The sequence below is a fragment of the Pezoporus flaviventris genome, unplaced genomic scaffold (genome assembly GCF_033815535.1).
Source record: "Pezoporus flaviventris isolate CSIRO_AGI_PZ_B2104156 unplaced genomic scaffold, CSIRO_AGI_Pfla_v1 ptg000013l, whole genome shotgun sequence".
NCBI classification, from domain to species: Eukaryota; Metazoa; Chordata; class Aves; order Psittaciformes; family Psittacidae; genus Pezoporus; species Pezoporus flaviventris.
Genome location: NW_026892561.1, coordinates 25,071,097 through 25,090,039, shown reverse-complemented (window position 1 = coordinate 25,090,039; position 18,943 = coordinate 25,071,097). Strand labels below are relative to the sequence as shown.

General features: G+C 62.1%; 1 protein-coding gene and 2 non-coding genes across 10 annotated transcripts; all 3 read right to left on the bottom strand.

The window, feature by feature from the left end:
• Window positions 1-276: 276 nt before the first annotated feature.
• EIF4G1 (eukaryotic translation initiation factor 4 gamma 1) lies at window positions 277-18,554 on the bottom strand. Of its 8 annotated transcripts, none has more exons than XM_061452359.1 (35): window positions 18,438-18,554; window positions 17,331-17,391; window positions 15,972-16,080; window positions 15,787-15,873; window positions 15,457-15,489; window positions 14,824-14,844; window positions 14,114-14,287; window positions 13,678-13,777; window positions 11,816-11,928; window positions 10,714-10,806; window positions 10,573-10,639; window positions 9,357-10,229; window positions 8,156-8,244; window positions 7,769-7,955; window positions 7,276-7,409; window positions 6,885-7,022; window positions 6,521-6,694; window positions 6,247-6,444; window positions 5,854-6,000; window positions 5,523-5,759; window positions 5,338-5,442; window positions 4,773-4,926; window positions 4,571-4,671; window positions 4,370-4,472; window positions 4,163-4,265; window positions 3,309-3,565; window positions 3,099-3,214; window positions 2,779-2,951; window positions 2,493-2,618; window positions 2,320-2,401; window positions 2,007-2,105; window positions 1,752-1,886; window positions 1,589-1,670; window positions 1,377-1,517; window positions 277-1,263 (listed from the first exon to the last, which is right to left on the bottom strand). In XM_061452359.1, the coding sequence occupies exons 3-35, from the start codon at window positions 16,044-16,046 to the stop codon at window positions 1,082-1,084; spliced, it is 4,899 nt and encodes a 1,632-aa protein (XP_061308343.1). In that variant the 5' UTR covers window positions 16,047-16,080; window positions 17,331-17,391; window positions 18,438-18,554; the 3' UTR covers window positions 277-1,081. The 8 variants fall into 8 exon arrangements, with proteins under 8 accessions (XP_061308343.1, XP_061308344.1, XP_061308345.1 ...); XM_061452360.1 differs by having other exon boundaries at window positions 4,163-4,253; XM_061452361.1 differs by having other exon boundaries at window positions 6,885-7,004.
• On the bottom strand, window positions 6,768-6,843 carry LOC133269113 (small nucleolar RNA SNORD66). The gene has a single exon (XR_009743320.1). It is a non-coding gene; the product is annotated as a small nucleolar RNA SNORD66 (small nucleolar RNA).
• Window positions 8,034-8,110, bottom strand: LOC133269112 (small nucleolar RNA SNORD66). Its single transcript, XR_009743319.1, has one exon. It is a non-coding gene; the product is annotated as a small nucleolar RNA SNORD66 (small nucleolar RNA).
• Window positions 18,555-18,943: the final 389 nt, after the last annotated feature.

Sequence of the window (18,943 nt, the reverse complement as noted above, 5' to 3'; positions counted from 1 at the left end):
CAGCCCTGAGGGGGGGGGGAGGGGGGAATATACCTACCATCTGCCTTGGGGTGCCAAAGGAAGCTGGCCCCTGCCTGGGCTCCAGGCTGGCACCCCACACCAGCCCAGGCTCAAGGGACATGGGGCGGCAAGAGCGGCACACGGGGCATTATTTAGCAATGTTCTTTTATTTCCAGTTTTAAGGTGAAAAGATGCCTTTAAATCTTCAATTAAATACTCCATAAAGAAAAAAAAAAAAAGGCAAAAAAAAAATTATTTACAAATTCACGTGACCAGTAATTGAATCCTTGTTTTAATAATTACACATGCGGCTCATCACATCCGGCGCTCTATAAATACAGGGGACGCGGATGGGGGCCGCCCTGTCGCTTGCCCAATTGTGGCCTTAAACGTTTGGGAGGATGGGGGCTTTGGGAGGGAGGAGGGGACTCAGCCTGGCCCAGAGAGAAGGGGTCACCCCCCCTCCTCCCCGGCACCCTCCCCAGGTGTCAGAGCGGGAGCTGGGGGGGAATGATTTATATTTAAAATAAAAAACCATAGTGGGGGGGTCCAGGCAGTAATGGAGGAATAGAGAGAGGACAGGGGAGGGGGAGAAATCACGCTCCTGTCCCCAAACCAAATTTAATAAGTTTATATATATATAATCTCTCTATATTTCAGCAAGAAGTTGGGAGGAAGAAGGACAAGGGAGGGGAGGAGGGGAAAGTTATGTCCCCATCCTGCCCCCCCTCCCCATGACATGAGTCCAGGGGTGTTCTGGCCTGCTTCCAAAGACCCGGTGTGCCTGTGCTGAGAGAGGGGAGGGGAGGGACCCCGAGGGGACCCACCGCAATAGCCGCCTCCACCAGCATCCATTTATTATCATCGTGACAAACTAGTACAGGCCTTGCAAACAGAACAGGCATGTGGGGAAGAGGGAGAGGAGGAGAACTGAAAAGAGAGAGGGGGGCTGCAGGAGGCAGAGCAGGTCCCTCGGCCCTCGCATCAGCAAGTCCAGGGGGGCCACGGGTGGGAGGGGATGGAGTTGCTCCCAGTAGTGCCCCACTCTCTCTGCCCTCTTACTCCTCCTCCTCCTGGCTGCTCAGTTGTTGTCCGACTCATCCTCGGCTTCCCGGAGCCAGGTGAAAAAGGCTGTCACCGATTTGAGAGCCACCCCTTTGCCCTGCTGCTCAGCCGGATCCTTGCTGGACTCCCACTTGTAGAAAGCCTCCTCCTTGATGACATCCTCATCATAGAGGGCATCAAAGAACATCCGCAGCAGATCTAGGGGGAGACAAAAGAGGGACCCTTGCCACTGCCCAGCCACCAGCCACACTGCTGGGGTGGTAACATGCCTGCCACCCCCCTCCTCAGCCTGCCTGCCCCACAACACTCACTGGGAGGCTGGTCCAACTTCACCACCAAGGCTTGCAGAGCGTAGAGTGCCTGGAGCTCCTTCTGCTCATCCCGCAGGTACTTCTGCAGCAACTTGGCTTGGTTGCGGATCACTAGGGCATCCACGCGGTAGGGGTTCTCAACTGAGGGAGATGGGGCATGAGAGGGGGGTGGTGAGGGCAAGGGGACCCCCCCACCTCACCCTCATACTCACAGACAATGGCTGAGTGGCACACGGATGTCATCAGGGCCCTGATAAATGTGTTGGATGAGACCTGCTGCTCACTCAGGTTGGCCTAGAAGAGGGAGTGCAGAGGGGCTGTGAGGTGAGAAGAAGCTGGGAGGGAGCCCCTGGACGTGCCTGCGCTGCACCTCACCTCGATCCAGTCATATATTCTTTGGTTGTTCAGGTTCTCCTTCAGCAGTTTGTCCATTTGCTTGCACAGCTCCTCCGAGGTCAGCTCTTTGCAGCTCGGTGTGTCCGAGCTATCCCCCATTGTGTACTCCAATTTCTGGGGGAGCAGCAGCGATGAGCCATTAGTCAGGATGAAGAACACCACGTTCCCAGCAGCAGGACCCTCCAGGGTCCCCACAGGGCCTGTCTCTATCCCTCACCACCACTGAGCTCCTACCTGCTCTGTGATAAATTTGTTGACATCCTGGTCCTCAGGCAGGAATTCCTTCCAGCTCAGGCCCCCATCCCGCCACAGCTTGCCTGCGGTTTTCTGGCCCTACAGAACAAGTCAGCATCAGCACCCCATGCCCTCCATCTCCAGGGAGGGGGATACTGCAGCTTGGCCATGCCACCCCCATGACCCAGATGTGGCAAGGGGTTCCCCCTGTCATCTCCCCGGTGGCAGAGTAGTTCAGAGTCCCTGCCTGCCAACCTGCCCCCTAAGCACACTGCCAGTCCCCAAGGCAGCTACATGAGCCCCATGTACTTACCATGCCCTTGCACAACAAGCCCAGCACCTCTACCAGCAGCGTGGTAGCCTTCCCAATGGGCACCAGGGGCTTTGTTATCTCCCTGCAGGGCACAAGAGACCTGGTTGAGCTACCTCCCTCCAGGAACCTTCCTGGGACCCCACGGCAGCTCTGTGAAAGGGCAGAGCCCTCACCTGAACAGCTCCTCCATGGGGATGCCTTCTTCTTGTAAGATGGGGGTTATGAGCTCAGCCAGGTACAGCCAGATATGCGGGATGTCAATCTCCATGTCTTCTGCGATCTCCAGGATCTCCCGGAGCCTGCAGTGCAGAGGGAGGCCGTTGGAATCCAGCAGCCCTCCTGCCCCCAGCTGGGAGGGACCTCAGGAGGTCCCAGTCATGAGCCCTTCTCAGAGCAGAGCCAACCACATTCAAAACCCAGCAAATACCAGCTTGTGTCCAGGCTGCCCCAGCCCCTCACCCTTTGTAGTACTGCTCCTTGGAGAGCGTGCCCGCCTTCACCAGCTGGCACAGCAGGACCCCCATGTGCTCGCGGGAGATGGTGCTCCTCTCCAGCGTGGACTCGATACCGTTCTGCACGAAGATGTAGAGCGAGGAGGGGCTGCCCAGCTCCTGTACACACTGCAGGGCCTCCTGTGGGGAAAAAGGGGTCAGTGATGCCCCACAGCCAGCCCCAGCTCCCCTCTTCCTCATTCTAACCAGCAGGTCTACTGCCCACAGAAGTGAATGGCATGTTACAGAGGCCACCTGGTGCTGTGCCTGAACACCCCCTCCTCTCACCTTCATGTCATTGATGTGCAGGTATTCCTCTATGATTGCCTTGGATTTCTTCTCCAGCTCTTCTTCTGACAGCGCAGGCTTGGGAGATGCTGCAGGAGCTCCTGGCTCTTGCTTATCTGCAAGGTGAGAGCAAGGATGAGGCACCGGCTAGGCCCAGCAGAGCCCCTGGGAACAGCCAGATCCCCAAGACACCACTGCCCTCCTGCTCACTGGTCTCTCGGCTCCTGTCCCGTTCCTCCGACATGCTAGCAGCCTTGCGCACGGCCTCGGAGCCACCCTGCTTCTCCCGTTCTCGGCTCCTGTCCTCTGTCTCTTTGCTGAAGCTCCGCTTGGTGAGGGCAGACCTGTTCCTGTCTGCCCGCTCCCCCCGGTCAGGACGCTCCAGGTGGTCGCTGCCCTTCTCTGAACGTGACTCCCGTTCCCCTCTGTCCCCAGCCTTCTCTGACCTGTCGCGGCTGGAGCTGCTCCTGGGTGGAAGACAGACACAGCGTGAAGAGCCCATCACCACCCTCCTTGACGCCAGACTGCAGAGCTCTGCAAGGCAAGGCTATCCCACTCCAATCCCAGACCTTTCCAGGGCCTTTTCTAGCACCTGACCACCTGCAGGGGAGAACGCTTCTCCCTGTTTTATTTATGCCCTTTGTCCCTTGGCACAGCTGAGGAGAGCCTGACCCCATTCTGACCACACCTTCCACCTGCAGCAGACTGTGGTCTTCCCCCTTTGCTTGCCATACCTCCCGAATAAACTCAACCCCAACTCTCCCTGGGGACACCTTGTAGTCCAGCCTACAGGGACTCCCTCCAGCCTGTTTGGTCCCAGGACCCCCAGACCAGACCAAGCACCCAGGTGTGGTCCCCAAGTGCCAAACAGGAGGAAGTCCAGGGTGGAGTCAGCCTTCTTTGCCACAGGGACTCACCACTGACTCTGAGCCCCCTGAAGGCCCCATCTTGCCACAGGGGATTATTCCAGCCCAGATGCCATGTACTGACCCACCACTGCCCAATTCCAGGGGTGCCGCCCCAGGCTGCAGACCAGCACAGCCATGGCAGGACTGGCCCCTCACCTCTGCACCACACGGCGGGACTCCAGGCTCTCTGCAGGGGTTGACTGCTGGAGTGCTGAGAAGCGGTTCAAGGTGCTTGTGGCTGGTCGTCCTGAATCAGATGCTGGGTGTGAAAACAGGGGAGTCTCAGAGTTCGGCACCTCCCCGGTACGGGATCCCCCCTCCCACACAGTGCCAGAGTTCCCAGCCAGCCCTCACGCCGTATACCTGAATCTGCAGGCTTTGCACCAGACCCTCCACTGCTGCCTTTGCCCCAGCTCAGCCGCCCGCCCGGCGCAAAGAGCTGATTGTTGGAGTCGATAGATCCAGGCTGCAGGTGGAGAGACAAGAGTCAGCTTTGAAACCCACACCAAGGCAGGATCCAAGCCAGGCAGCCGCTGAGCTGCCACACCACACTCCCAGCCTCACCTTGGTAATCTTTGTTAACCGGCTTGTGTCAATGGGCCGGTTGCCCTTGCTGATGGGCACAGTATTCCAGCCATCATCTGCAACCAAGCTCCCGCGCCCACCTGGGTACAAGGGGGACAGACATAAGGCACAGCTCGAGCGGTGCCCAGTGGGTGCAATCCAGCCCTGGCAGCCCCAGCTGCCTCCAAACCCAGGCACTCACTGCTGGAGGATGGCCCAGGGGGACCTCTCCTCTTGTCCTTCGACATGAGCTGCTGCACTTTGATGTGTTCCCGATGCTCCTCCATCTCTGCCTCCTTGTGGATCTGGTCAATGGTTTTAGGGCCCTGGTCTCCTCGCCGCGGCACCCAGCTATTCTGCAGAGGGCAGGGAAGGAAGGAAGAGGGCACTGAGCTGGCTGGAGGATGGAGTCGGAGACATTCCCCCATCCTAGCCATCCCACCCTCAAAGCCTCAGGCTGCTCTCCTGCCTCGGCTATCACAGCTCCCCACATTCTGTGGCAGCTTTTGGCACAAAAGGGCTCATTTTCTGGAGCCCTCTGTATTAAACAGCTGCAGTTACTTTACGCCCACTAACACTACCATGCTAACCAAGACCTGGGGGGCTAGCATAGTGTCTTTGGGGCTGGACACAGCTTACATATCCACCTCTCCCCTCCCAGTGATGCATGGACTACTGGCACTCAAGAGGACACTGGCCAACAGCTCCATGGGAACAAGCAGGGGACAGAGGACAGTTCCCAAGCAATAGCAGGCCACATGCCTTACCCGTCTGAGGTCAATCACATCCTGCAGCATGAAACGGATTCGGGATGATGTCTTCTTTTCTTTGATGATCTTCTCCATCTGATTGAAGTACTGGTCCATTCTGGGCTATAGAGGGATAGAGTCATGGTCACATCCTTCCCAAAAGCAAGAGCAGAGCACATAAGACAGTGCAGGACAAGCAGTACCTTGGCCTTCTCAAAATCCAAGTCCTTGCCAATGGTGGTAAGCAGGCGACAAAGGCACTCAAGAGACTCCTCGTCATGGTTTTTAAGCAGCTTCACCACGCAGTCATGCATGATGGCCTCCGTCAACATCTTTAGTTTGAAGAGCTCCCCGATGAACTTGATGTTGCCCAGGGATCGCCGGCGGGCCTTGTCCCGCGCCTCCTCCAGCTCATCCTTCATGCGCGCCTTCTCTTCGGGCTGCAGGGAAGGTACAGCAGGGCTGCTCAGAGCCCAGAGCTGCCCTGAGAACACCCTTACCAGCCCTCAGCCATAGGCTCCCACCACAACTCACAGCACTGGCATCGTCCATCTCCTTTTGCCGCTTCTCAAAGATCTCATCATCGTCCTTGTCCTTCTCAAACTCTTTCTGGCAGCGGTTGAGCAGCAGCTTGCGGAAATTCACAGTTACCGTGGGCTTGTCTGTTGTGGGCACTTTGAGCTGTAGGGAGAGTTACAAGCCAGGTGAGGAGCATGAGTCGTGTCTCCCACGAAAGCTGGCCAGCTAAAAGGCACAGGCACTGTTCAAACCAGGAAACAGCCATGCTACACCCTATACCTTACACCTGACACAATTCTGGATGCGGTCCTCCATCCCACCTCACACAGAAGGGCCCGCAGCCTGCTGAGCTCAGCCAAGGCACCCACACAAACCCCTGCCAGCTCAGACTCCCCAGCTCCTGCTCACCCCCATAAGGCAACGGCACATGTTAGCATAGGCAACAGAGAAGTTTGGCTCCGAGATGGCCTTCTCGAAGACGAGGTCGATAACACCCTTGAGCCGCTCCTCCGTATCGATGGACAACTCCATCACCTGCTTCATCAACTGCTGGAACATCTGGGGTGTCAGCTTGTTGAGGATGCTGCGGACGCGGCGGAGCAGTTCCTGCATGGACGGCAGGGTCAGCGAGAGCCAGGCACATTCCCCCCTCTGCATTCCCACCACCCGCCCCAGCTCCCACCTGTGTCTTGATGTTCTCAGGATCCTCCTCCTCTGAAGCACGCTTGCTGCTGGGTTTCCAGGCCCTCTCAGCCTTGTTCAGCTTAACATCCTCATTGAGGGCCACAGTGGCAATGATTTTGCGGGGCTCCTTCCTCTGGCTTTGCTGGGAGCGGCGAGGACCCAACCCTGAGGGCTGGCACAGGGAAAACAAACTCAGCTCTTTCCTCTGGGACAGCCAAGACAGTTCCCAGGGTGTCCCCATCTGCCAGCTCAGATCCTCAGCTCCATCATGAACATCAGTGGCCCAGACACAGCGGCTCAAAGGCTTGATCATCACAGAGAGGTGGAGGGGCACAGCAAGAGTGAAAAGAAGAAATACTCACCAGGCCCCGATTGCCCATGACGGGCCGGCCAAGGTTGGCGAAGGAGGGGGTGAAGTCAGGGCTGCAGTTCATACCACTGAGGCGGATGGGGTCAAGCGCCCGCAGTGGGGTCTTGTTGGCCTGCAAAGGTACACAGGGCTGAGGATGCCCGGGGGGCAGAGGAGCGGGATGGATCCATCCCCCAGCCTCAGCGCCGGGACAAAGAACTGGAAAGAAGGCCCCAGAGGTGCCCCCACAAACCAACCCCCAAGCTCAAGGCTTGTTGCAGATGCTGCAACAGGACCCCAAGCACAGCAGGCAAGTCCCTGCCCTGCCTTGACAAGACACAACAGGATCCAGACCCCCACCTGGCCACCACCCACGCTTCCCCTATTTCCAGGGCCGCACCAACCTTGTCCAGCACCACGTCTGTGATCTGGGGCAGCCCCTCAGGTTTCTGCATGCTGGCGAAGATGAACTGGAACCCCAGCAGGAACTCCCGGTCATAGCGCTTCTTCTCCTCAGGGTTCAGTGGCTTCCATTGCTCTGCAGTGGGGAGAAAGAGGCCTTGATGTGGCCTGTCCCATATCTTCCACGCTGAGCTAAGTCCAAGCCCTCCCAAGGGCCAGCAAGATGGGATGTAAACAACTACAAGGCTGCCCCAGCCTGGTATGCCATGAGCACGACACTGCTTACTTGCTGGAGGCTGATGCCACCAGCTCCCTGTCTTCTCCCAGGACCCTCACACTGCGGCCTCTGTTTCCCACCCCATGCCAGGCTCAGGGACAAGATGGGAGGGGAGCGTGAGGCTTAGGACAGCTGGACCACGTAACTTCCACCATCCCCACCACTGAGTGCAGTGGCAGAGGCTCCCACCAGAGGCCCTGGGCCAAGGCACTGCTCACCTTCCTTGTAGCGGTACTTCTGATCAGCAGCCTTGCCCTTCTCTGGGGCCAGCTTGTCCTCCTTCTCCTCCCACGTCTCCTCAGAGTCTTCCTGTGGACGGGCAGGGGCCATGTCCTCCGCTTCACGGGCAGGAGTGGACGCGGGGGGTTTGTTCTCTGTCTCTGAGGCACTGTCACTGATCTGAGACTGCATCAGGAGGAACAGCGGTCACCCGGCGTGAGCCTGGTCCTGCCCCCTTCACCACACACCCAGGGGTCCAAGTCCCCCCTCAGATCCTCATTACCATCATGATGCATCAGTGGCCCAGACACGATGGCACAAAGCAGAGTTCATCACAGGAGGAGACGGGACACACGGTAACTCCCAGACACCCCTGGCACACTCACCTCTTTAAAGGCATCCAGCAAATCACCTACTGCCTCCTTCTTGTTCAGCTCCTTCATCCGCCGCTTCTTCTTTGGCACCGACACGGCGACTGGGAGGAGAGGCAAGGAGATGAAGGACAGGGACCCTCCCAGTCCCCAGGGTACCCTGACACCAGTTCAGGGTCACCAGCAACGACCCAGTAACACCAGGTCAGCTTCAGGATGGGCCTGCTGGGAGCCATGAGGATGTGGTCCTGCCCCCATCACAGCCCCCATCACCCAAACACGCCATGTACCCACCTGGGCATCTGCAGCCCTGTGGATCCTACACATAGCCCACCGAGGCACCCTGCTGCCCAGAAAACACCCCATATAGACACACCTCACACCTCTCCCCATCTGACTGCTGCACCCCAATTTACCATGTGCCTCCTCACCCCATTCGCATCTCTTCCATAGCACAGTGCTCCCCATTCTCTTCAGGGCATCCCTGCAACACCCACATCCCTCTGCAGGGCAGCCCTTAGGGGGACATCCCCATACAGACCTCTGCCCCCATATACACTCCCCTCCCCGGCACCCCTATACAGCACCCTATACAGAGGCGCTCCCCAGAAGTACATCTGCTCCCAGACCATCCTCCTATAGCCCCCCTATATCCCTGCAGAGTGTGCTCCATATGAACACATCCTGTGCACCCATCTCCCCCATCCTCCCACTGGCACTTCTATGTAATCCCCATACTCATATGCAGAGTGCTTAAAAAAATTAATATGTATCTTTGCCCCAGCACACCCCCAGGGCACGTCACTCTCCTCAATCGCACCTATGTACTTGGATACCCCTACACAAAGCGCCCCACACAGCTACAGCTCTGCATCCTGCCTGCACCTCGCTGTGTCCCTGAGCAGTTAGGCACAGCTCTCAGATACTACCCCAATACACCTGCCCTCCACCAGCACAGAAGGTATCACATAAACAAACTTCCCCCATGGCACCCCATTCCCCAGGACACAGCACCCCCCCCCCTCTGTACATACCACATACTCCTGCATGTGGATGCACTCCCCCATTTTGCCATCCATGGGCATCTTGCAGCCACCCCCCAGCACCCCACACTCGCACATCCTGGGTCACCTAACCCCATCCTCCTTTCCCATGCCTAGCACCGCATCTGGGTGACCCCCATACATCACCCAACACCCCAGCCCAGAATCCAAACCTTGCGTGGTCGCCTCCAAGGTCTGCGAAGGGGCAGGGGCCGGGCTCGAGCTCCGCTCCTGAGCCTCACCAGGGCCTTCACTCTCCTCCTCCTCCTCCTCTGCCGGGGGTGAGGCAGGGGTGCCAGGTTGGGCCGGCTCCTCAGGCTCTGAGATGGGGCTGACATCCGACTCAGGCTGCTCCTCGCTTGGCTCTGCTTTGCCAGTGCCCTCCATCCCATTGAGTACAGGCAGCTCTTCAGGCTGGGCAATGGGGGAGTCCAGGGTGGGCGCAGGCCCCGGCACAGGCACTGGCGCTGGCTGGCACACAGATGCCTCAGGGACCGGCTCGGGCACCTCCTCCAAGACCCCATTGGCCTCAGCAGCGGGCTCGGGGCAGGGCTCTTCCCGGGGCGGCGGGGGGCTGGGGGAGGCAGGTTTGGCGGGCGCTTCAGGGGCCTGCAGTATGATGGGTGGTGGCGACGGCGTGGCCGGCACCAGGGGGACCGCTGGCATTGGGGGGACAACAGGTGCCAGTGGTGCCTCAGTGGGCACAGGCGCCTGTGGGGTGGGTTCTGGGAGGGGAATGGCAACCTCCTCCTCCTCCTCCTCTACAGCCACTGTGTCCATGTCGGGCGCGGGCACTAGGGGCAGCTCCACAGCCCCTGGCACTGTAGTGATGGCGCTAAACGTCTTGTGCGGGTCGGGCGGCGCCTCGCCCAGCTCCACTTTAGTGTCCGCGTCCATGGGGGGCTCCATTGGCACCAGCGTCATGGCCGAGAGCACCACAGGCTCCACCTCGGGGATGAGAGGAGGGGGAGGTGACGGGGACGCCGACTTGCTGGGCTCCAGGGAGATGGGCTTGCTCACCACCAGCGCAGGCTTTGGACGGTCATCTGCAAAGTGGATGGCATTACCGAGGGGCTCCCCAAAGCCCCCTCACCCAGCACACCACCCCGAGCCCTCTGTCTGCAGGAGAGGTAGGGACATATGTGCCAACCCCCACTGTAAACAGGTGATGGGCAACAGGCATCCTCCAGTGCCCATACAAAGGCTGGGATGAACAGTCAGCCCCCATAAATTCTCCTGGACCAAACATGGGGACACCAGTCCTTAGGCATGTAGGGAATGCGTTTGAACCCACAAGCGCCAGGTGAGCTGCGGAATGGCAGGGCTGGCATCTTGCACCCTGCAGCATCAATATCAGGGATCCTGGAAGCACCCTGTGAAGGCGCTTACCTGGCCGGACAATAACTGCTACATGGGGGGTCTCTCCGTTGGCCTGGGGCTCCAAACCGCTTCCAGCCTGGGGGGCAGAAAGAGGGAGTTCAGCAGGGCCCTGTGAACATCCCACCATCCCACACAGGGAGGCCCCTTTACCTGCGGAGGGGTGGGAGTGGATGAGGTCCTTGCTCCGGACATGATTTCTTCAGTGATGTCTTTGCCGCCTTGGTTGGGGTCTCGTATCCGGATCTTTGCATGGGTCAGGGCAGAGAGAGGAAAGCTGTTAGCAGGGTGGGGGACACAGCACATGGGCCACCCCCTTTTCCTGGGCCAGACAGCAGCAGAACACCCCCTTCTCTGAAGGGAGAGGCAAGTGAGGCTCATGCACTGCTGTGCCTGCCGTGGCCACATGCAGCTTGGGTACCAGCCTGTCCTGATGCCTTGCAAGCTATCATGCCAGGCAGCCAGAGCCAGCACCGTGTCCCCAGGTCAGTGCCCATCCCCAGGGGTCAGGGGATCCCAAGGAATCACCATGCTGGCACAGGAGCTGTGGAGACCCCTCTCTGCCTGAGGGATAGCACAAGGGACCGGCCTTGGCACTGGGAAGTCATGGCAAGCTCCATGCCACCCCAGCACAGCACATATGCCTGCAGGCTCGCTGGCCACATGCCTGCCATGGGTGCAGCAGGAGCCACGGAGCACCCTGCTCAGAGGAGGAAGTGGGGAGGACAAGTGGGTTCAGGACTCTGAGGGGGGCACAATGCAGCCAGATGCCTTGTTCTTCCCATCCCCCTCATGACCTGCTCCCACGACAGCAAGCACAGAGCCCGACGGGCACTGAGGCCCCTCTGCTGAGGAAATGCAAGCACCTCCCCCCCGCAGCAGCACCCCTTGCCCCGGTGCAGGGCCATGCCGCAGCCGTCTCCCTGCTATAAATAGGTCCCACACGAGGCCTCCAAGTGCCGGCATCTCCCGGAGCAGACAGCAGTTGGCAGCCACGGCACCCCCACCCCTCACGAGCCATGACTCAGCACAACGCTGCCGGCCAGGACAGCCAAGGTCGCTGGCACCCACTGTGCCCCCCAGCCCATCACCGAGCCCCTCAGCTCAGGCTGCACAGCCCCACATGGCCCCCCTTCCCTAGCGTGTTGCACCACATCCCATCCTGCACACTGCAGGCACCCAGGGCTGGCACCATCCCCTCCCACACGCCAGCCCCCCCCCCCCCCCCCATGCCTGGAGGGAGATGGCTCCTTACCGTTTTGCGCTCTCGTTTTGTGGGGATCGGTGGCTGCTGGCTCACAATGACCTGTGCAGCAGGGACCCCTGCTGGGAACTGCTGCACCCCCTGCGCCGGGTAATAAGCACCCGCTGGAGGAGAGGAGAGAGCGTCAGACTGGCCAACCCAGATCCTGCACGTCCGTCCAGGGGACCCCCTGATCCCCCAAACACAGGGGTCTGTCAGGAGCCCGGGGAGCCTGTGCTGCTCTGCACCGAACCCCCATCGCATCCGGCCTGGATTGTCTCAACCCGCCTGACAGGCCTGACCGAATTCCTTCCCCGTGAAGCAGAGCGTCCCCGCGCCATCCCCACACCCAGCCAGGCCCCGCGGGCACCCGCCGTGCCCACCAGCTCCACGCCATCGGTGGCCTCAGAGGGACGTTCAGCCATGCCAGGTACGGGTGTCACGGCTCCACAGGCAGCCGCCTTCCTGCCGGCACCCTTATCTTCCCAGGGCCGGCACCAGCCCCAGGGCGGCACCAGGCAGCCCGGTCCGCACCCTCCATTCACACCCAGGCTGAGAGGCTCCAGATCCCTGCACAGCCTGAGCCCCCGGCAAGCCCAGCCCAGAGGAGGGAGCCGTGCTGGGGGCCAGAGGCAGAGCTGGACTCCATCCAGGGCTGGCACAGCCCCGAGAGGTGCTTTGCTCCTCCCAGGGCATCCGAAAGCATCACCCCAGAGTGGTGCCATGAGGATCTGGGACAGGCACAGCTGGGTACGGGCCCCAGTCCCCTCCGGCTCCAGCACCTTCACAGCTGCACCAAGCCTTGAACTTGCCCATGGTGCTCTGGTGACTGCCCTGTCCCCAAGCCACTGACCCCTCTGCTCTCCCTGCAGGGACCCAGGGCCACCGGACGAGCCTTGCAATCTGGGATGTGCCACAGAGGGAGACCATGAGCTGCCCAGCCCTCAGCACCAGAAAGGCCAGCCCATCTCGCCCATCGAGGGGCACACCATGCCAGGCCACTCATACAGTCTTGTGGGCAAGGGGCACACTGCTGCCAGCTTCCCTAGGAACAGCCAGAGGCCCAAAGTAGAGGCAGAGGACAAACCCATCCCAGGAACCCACGCAGACAGCGAAAGGGATGCCCCAGCACTGGGCACAAAGAAGCAGCTCAGCATACAGGAGCTGGTCACTGCTGGGCGCCATCTCCTTCCTCCAAGGGGCTGGGTGGGCCCCAGCACAGAAGGGAAGGAAGGAGGAAGGACAGCACGTACCTGGCTCAAGAGAAGCCCATCTCTGCCTGGTTTATGCTTTGCTGCTAGGTCGGAGGCCTCGGCTCACATTTCTGTGTCTGCCGGGCCTCCCAGGACCAAGCCTAAATATAGTCACAGCCCAGGTGGCCATATGCAAGTGGGGGGAAGAAGCGGGAAGCTGCTCACACCACTGCTCCCCAGAGCAGGGAGAGAGCAGGCATGGAGTGGCCCCGGCACTCCAAGCTCAGCTCCTTAGGGAGCAGGCTGCTGAGGGGTGCCACCAACCCTAAACTGCTCACCTTGATGGTGAGCAAGGGGGAACAGGGGATAAAGTCTGCCCCAGCCCTCCGCCAGGAGGGTTAAACATTAAATAGCCCTGATTTGGAAAAGAACGGGAGTGGCTGGACCAGTGGGACATGATGTGCAGCCCTCAGTGCTGCTGAGACATTGGCAACACCCCTGCCCCACAAAACAGCCTGTAATGGAGTCACTGAGACAGCCCCTGCAAGCTGGCAAAGGGACCCACAATCAGCTCCTGAGTGCAGGCAGCTGCAGGGAGGCCAGAGGCAGGGGAACACAAAAAAGGATGGAGTGTAGGGGCTGGAAGAGCATCAGGGAGCACAACAACACCCCTATCTGTACCGTAAGTCCCGAACTCTGTGGGGCTGGCTCCAGGGTAAAAACTAGGGGCACCAGGCTGGACCGGGTACTGTTGGGTTGGGACGACGTATGTAGAGCGACCCTGCAATGGGGGTAAAGAAAGGTCAGTTACCCTTCCTGCAGAACACAAACATATCCCCCAAAACACTGACGTGCCCCAAAACCTGCCTGTGAACCAGCTGGGTGCCAGGGCAGGGAGCAGCATGCACGCAAAGTGGGCCCAGAAGCCTCAAAGGGCTGGCAGGGAGAGGGACCAGCACCAGTTCTTGCCTCTCTACAGAGCTGGGCAACACCCCACTCAAATCAATGGGTGCTCAAGGCAGCCAGGGGGAACCCACTGCACCCTCCCAAACCAGACCACAGCTCCAACCCTGCCCACCCTAGCCCCCTCCTGCATAGCCCAGGGTACGGCCCTCACCTGTCCAGGAATGTAATAGGCTCCTTGGGAAGGTGTGTAGGATATCTGGGAGGGTATCATCATCACCTGGGAAGCAGCCGGATACACATGGGCAGGGGGACCGGGCCGGGCCGTTGTGTTACTCTGCACACGGGACGCGCTAGCGGGAGGCTGCGCCCTGTTCTGGTAGAAATGCTTGGGGAGAGATGGGGCACGGCATCAGGTGGAGCACAGCACCTCTACCCAGCACCCCCATGCGCAGGGGGACACTTCCCACCGCGATGCAGCTCCCCCATTCCCACACACACCCCCCCCAAGATGCCCCACAGTCCCCCGGCACCATCCTGTCCCCACACACCTGCGGAACCGCCTGGGTCCATGCGACCCAGCTCATGCCCTGCGCAGCGCCCTCCCAGCCCACCGGGGCCGGCAGCTCCAGCACCCGGAGCCGGACACAGCCGCACGCAGCCTGGCAGCGGTGGGTCCCAGCGTGCCTCGCACCAGCTCCCGGCGCTCGCACTGAATGCTGGGACCTGTAGTCCCACAGTGCCAAGCCAGAGCTGGACAGCCAGGGAGCATGGAGCCAGCTATTCCCCAGTGGCTTGTACTGTTCATCCCGACCCAGCTTCTTTGCCGGACAGGAGCATCCCCGGGAGAAGCAGCTCAAGCCCGGCAGCAAGTGGGCAAGGAAGGGTCCTCACACACACCCTGGGGCAAGGAGAAAGCGTTACCTGAAGAGACCTGAATCCTCCCTGTTAGCAAGCGCGCACAGAGGGAAAAGGGGAAAGAGACAGAGAGGAGTTACCCACGCTGGGAAGGGGTTTGGACACAGGGTGGCTGGCAGAAGAGGGGGCAGGAGGCTGGAAAACCCTTTGCCCAGTGCCCCCATCCCAAATCCACCAGGGTCCCCTATAGGGACCTCACAAGGGGCAGGGAAGAGTTTGGGGGGCTCCCAGCTGGCACAGCCAAGGATGTCACCAGATCTGTCCCCAGCAGCTCCTCTACACAAGAGGGCTGATGGAGGTCCAGAGCTTTGCACAGCATTGCAGGGCCCTGGGAGACACCCCCAAAGTAGGGAGAAAGAAGAGGATGAGGAAAGGCACAGGCAGAAGCAGCACCCTGGGCCAGGATTAGCACAGGCACAGCCACATGCTGCAGGCTTCATGCAAGGAGAAAACTGGGGAGACACTGCATGGAAACCTCCCCAAAGTCAAGTAGGTGTCCCCCACTTTCCGAAGACCAGCCTGTCCCTCAGCTCTCAGGTCCCCATGTGCTACCCAGCCCCTTCGTGCCCAGGGTGGGTGTTTCTGTGCAGTGTCAGGGCAGGGTGCTCAGCATGCAGGCTGGGGGATGCGGGTTAGTACCTGCTGGTGAATAGCCCGAGGCCCTGCTGGAAACTGAGAGAGGAGGAGAGGGAGGTTTGGGGCAGGGGAGGAAGGAGAGAAGAGCAGTCACTCGGTGGGCAACCCCGGACAGAAGTGTTTGCCCCCCCACCCCAGGGCCAGGAGGTTCCCGGGCAGCGGCTGTGGTCCATCCGGATAGGATCGCGGGCGCGCTCACCCTCGCAGGCGCATGCCAGTCCCAGGGGAACCACGGAGCTCCTGGCACCCACAGGCACCACACAGTGGGGGCTACTTGGCCAGGAGACTGAAAGCTGCTGGATTTCCCCATCCAACCCAGGGCAAAGCCCTTACCTGGCGTGGCTGAGAAGGCGTATTCATTTGTGAGGCCGGTGCCGGGTTAAAAACCACAGGTGCCGTCTGACCGGGTGGGAATGTCGGCTGGAGGGAGGCAGGGAGGGAAGGAGATGGCACCGCCACCCCCACTCACACTGGTGAGGGCAAAGCTGGGTCCCCCCCACCCCGAAAGACCCAGTTACCTGCGGCAATCCGGGAGAAGGGGCAGGGTGCGGGGCTGTCGGGGCTCCTCCTGTGGGCTGTGGAGCTTTGTTCATTTCATGGGGTTGTGCATAAGGATCCCCTCGCTATCTGAGGGGAGAGGGACAATGGGCATAAGCCAGAGGAGATGGGAGCACCCGAGGTTTGTGTCTACTGTCTATGTCAGCCCTGAAAAAAGGGCATCTCCAGAACCACCAGTGTAAAGCCAAGCACCAGCCGTACCCCACGGACAGCATCCCATCAAGGCACAGACCCCCAGCCACCCCTTCCTGCCCTGCTGCGGCACAGATGGGCACTGCCAGGCCACCCAGACAGGGCAGGTCCCCACACCCTGCAGAGCAGAGCCCCCCATTGTGCCCTGAACCCATGCCTACTGTCAGGACTGATTCCCTGAGGTGACTCTGCAGAGGCTGGCTGGACACCCTGCACAAGCAGACACCAATGCCCATGACCTGCCAACAGCACCCAGGCCACCGCCAGCTCCGGGGGGCTGGGTGGGCCGGCGGCACCCCAGCGTCAGCTGTGCCAGCTCCACCCCAGCTGACCTACTAAGCGCTTCCCCTGGCCAGTCAAACCTGTTCCTGCCAGTGGTGCCGGGTCCCGGCGCACACCGCAAACGCCTACAGGGGAGGGAGGGCAGGGAGCAGGTCCTGTGTCCCTCCATGCTGCCGACGCTCCTGCCTGCTGCCCTGCCCGGGGCAGCCCGCGGACAACCCCCACCGCCGGCACCCTCCAGCTGTCCCAGGAGGGACTTGGCAGCCGGTGCTGCTCTCCCCGCCCCAGTGCAAAGGCCGTCGGGCAGAAAAAAGAGGCGGTGCCCCCCACCCTGCTCCATGCTGGGGTCCCCCGCACCCTATGGCACCCGGTGAGCCCGCGGCCAGCCAGCACACGCAAGGCAGCAGCCTCCTGTAATCCGAGCCCAGCCGCGTCAGCACCGCCGGCCCCCGGCCCGCCGCGGGCACCACCAGGCACGTCCAGCCCACACCAGGCCATGCCAGCACTGACGGGCCACGGGTTGCCCTGACCCCCGGGGCTGCACCCCGGCATGGCAGGGTGACACCCCGTCATGGGGGCTCCCCCAGTCACAACCCAGCAGACATGGGTCCTATTGGAGTTTGAGGAGGTGGCAGAAGCTGGGCTGCACCCCACCAGGGCTCCTTCCAGCCCCCTATTCACCAGGGAAGCTATCCAGTACCTGGGACGCCTTAGCACAGCCTTGGGCACCACTCACCCCAGAAAGCGGATTAGGGGTGTCACACAGAGAATGGGGAAACCCGAGGACATCCCCGGCCTCCCCAGCCCACACTGCCGGCACAACCGGGAGCGAGCAGCATACTCACCCCCCCGCGGGAAAAACCTGGGCCGGCTGAGCGGGCCTGCAGAGACCGTTCATCCGACTGACTGGGAGAGAGAAGGGAGGGGAGAGAGATCAGCCCGGGCCCGCCGCAGAGAGCCCCCCCCGTGCCCGTCAATGCCCCGGCCGGCCTGGGGTGAGACAGGTCCCGACCCGGGAAGAGGAACTACCAAACGGATGGGAGGGTGACAACGGGAGGAGCCGCCGCAGCCGCTGCCTCCCCCGCGCAGGTACAGGCCAGGCCTTGGCCTGCGCTGGGCCAGCAGTTGGGGCGGCAGTTCCCTGCCCGAGGCCGGGCCCTGGGGACCAGAGGCAGACAGGCCCAGTGCAAGTGACGACCAGGACATGGAGACCGGGTTCCACAACGGAGGGGCTCAGCCGCAGGGCGCCCGGGGGAGGGAGCGGGTGTCCTCGGCGGCGGGGCCGGGCCAGGCCGCAGCGCTGGCCCGGGAGCAGACAGGCCTGAGCCCGACCTCGCCCCCAGGCCGAGGCGGCGGCCCCACATCGGGGCTGTGGGCAGGCCCAAGGAGGCGCCGGCACCATCTTGGCGACACAGAAGAAGGGGGAAAGGCCGCGGCGGGGGGGCCGGCGGGGCGCGGCGCGGGCCCCGGTGCGGCATCCGGCGGCCCCGCTCCCCCCCGCGGCGGCGGCGGCCTCTGCCAAGGACACGTGTCACTGCCGGCCGCAGCCATGGCCCGCGGCCCCGCCGGCAGCGGCACGGGCGGGCGCGGCGGGGGCGGCAGGGCACGCACCACGTGCGGCGGCGGGCCTAGGCGGACGCGGCGGTGGGAGCACGTGCGAGGCGGCGGGGCGCACCGGCCGGCACGTGGGGGCGCAGCAGGCGCCGCGCGGGACCGCGGGGCCGGGCCGGGCCGAGCTGCGAACGGGAGCTGAACGGGGCAGGGCAGGGGCGGGGGGAGGGGGCAGCCGGCGGCGGCGGGGCGGCGCCCACGTGGTGGTGGTGGTGGTGGTGGCGGCGGCGCGGCGGGGCCCGACGGCGCGCAGCCCGGGGCGGCGGCGCGCGGCCCGGTACCGGTACCCCCCTCCCCTCCGCCCCCCCGCGGCGCGCGCCCGCCCCGCCCCCGCCCGTTACCTTCAGTCTCCTTCAGCGCGCGCGGCCCGACGCAGCCGCAGCGCAGCGCAGCACGACCATTTCCGGAGCCGCGCCGCGCGCAGGGGCGGGGCCGCGCGCCGCCGCGGGGGAGGGGCGCGCGGGGGCGGGGCGCCGCGCCTGAGGCCGCGCTGGGCACCGCCCGCGGCGCGTGACGCCGCTGTCACGTGGTGGAGAGGATGGGACGGGCCACGCCCCCCCCCCGGTCCCGCTGTCTCTCGCGGACTCGGTGCGGGAGCACGTGGCACAGCGCCGCACCCGGCCCGTGTCAGCACCCGCACGGCAGCGCCGGCGGCAGCGTCCACCCGGGACCTGCGCCCACGGGCATCTCCCTGCACCCAGAGCTGTACCGACCAAGGACCCTCCCAGCACCTCGTACCCGGCGGGATGAACACGGCACAGAAGGACACAGGCCCAACGCACCAACCGTGCTTGGCAGCCCACACCCACCCCAGCTTCCACCAGCACCTTACAGCCCCCCACACCCA

Coding starts and splice junctions, on each gene's coding strand:
- EIF4G1 (XM_061452359.1), bottom strand. CDS start 16,046: ATGAACAAAGCTCCACAGCCCACAGGAGGAGCCCCGACAGCCCCGCAC. Junction 15,490..15,786: donor CGCCTTCTCAGCCACGCCAG/GTAAGGGCTTTG, acceptor CTCCTCTCTCAG/TTTCCAGCAGGGCCTCGGGC. Junction 3,215..3,308: donor GGACAGGAGCCGAGAGACCA/GTGAGCAGGAGG, acceptor CTCACCTTGCAG/ATAAGCAAGAGCCAGGAGCT.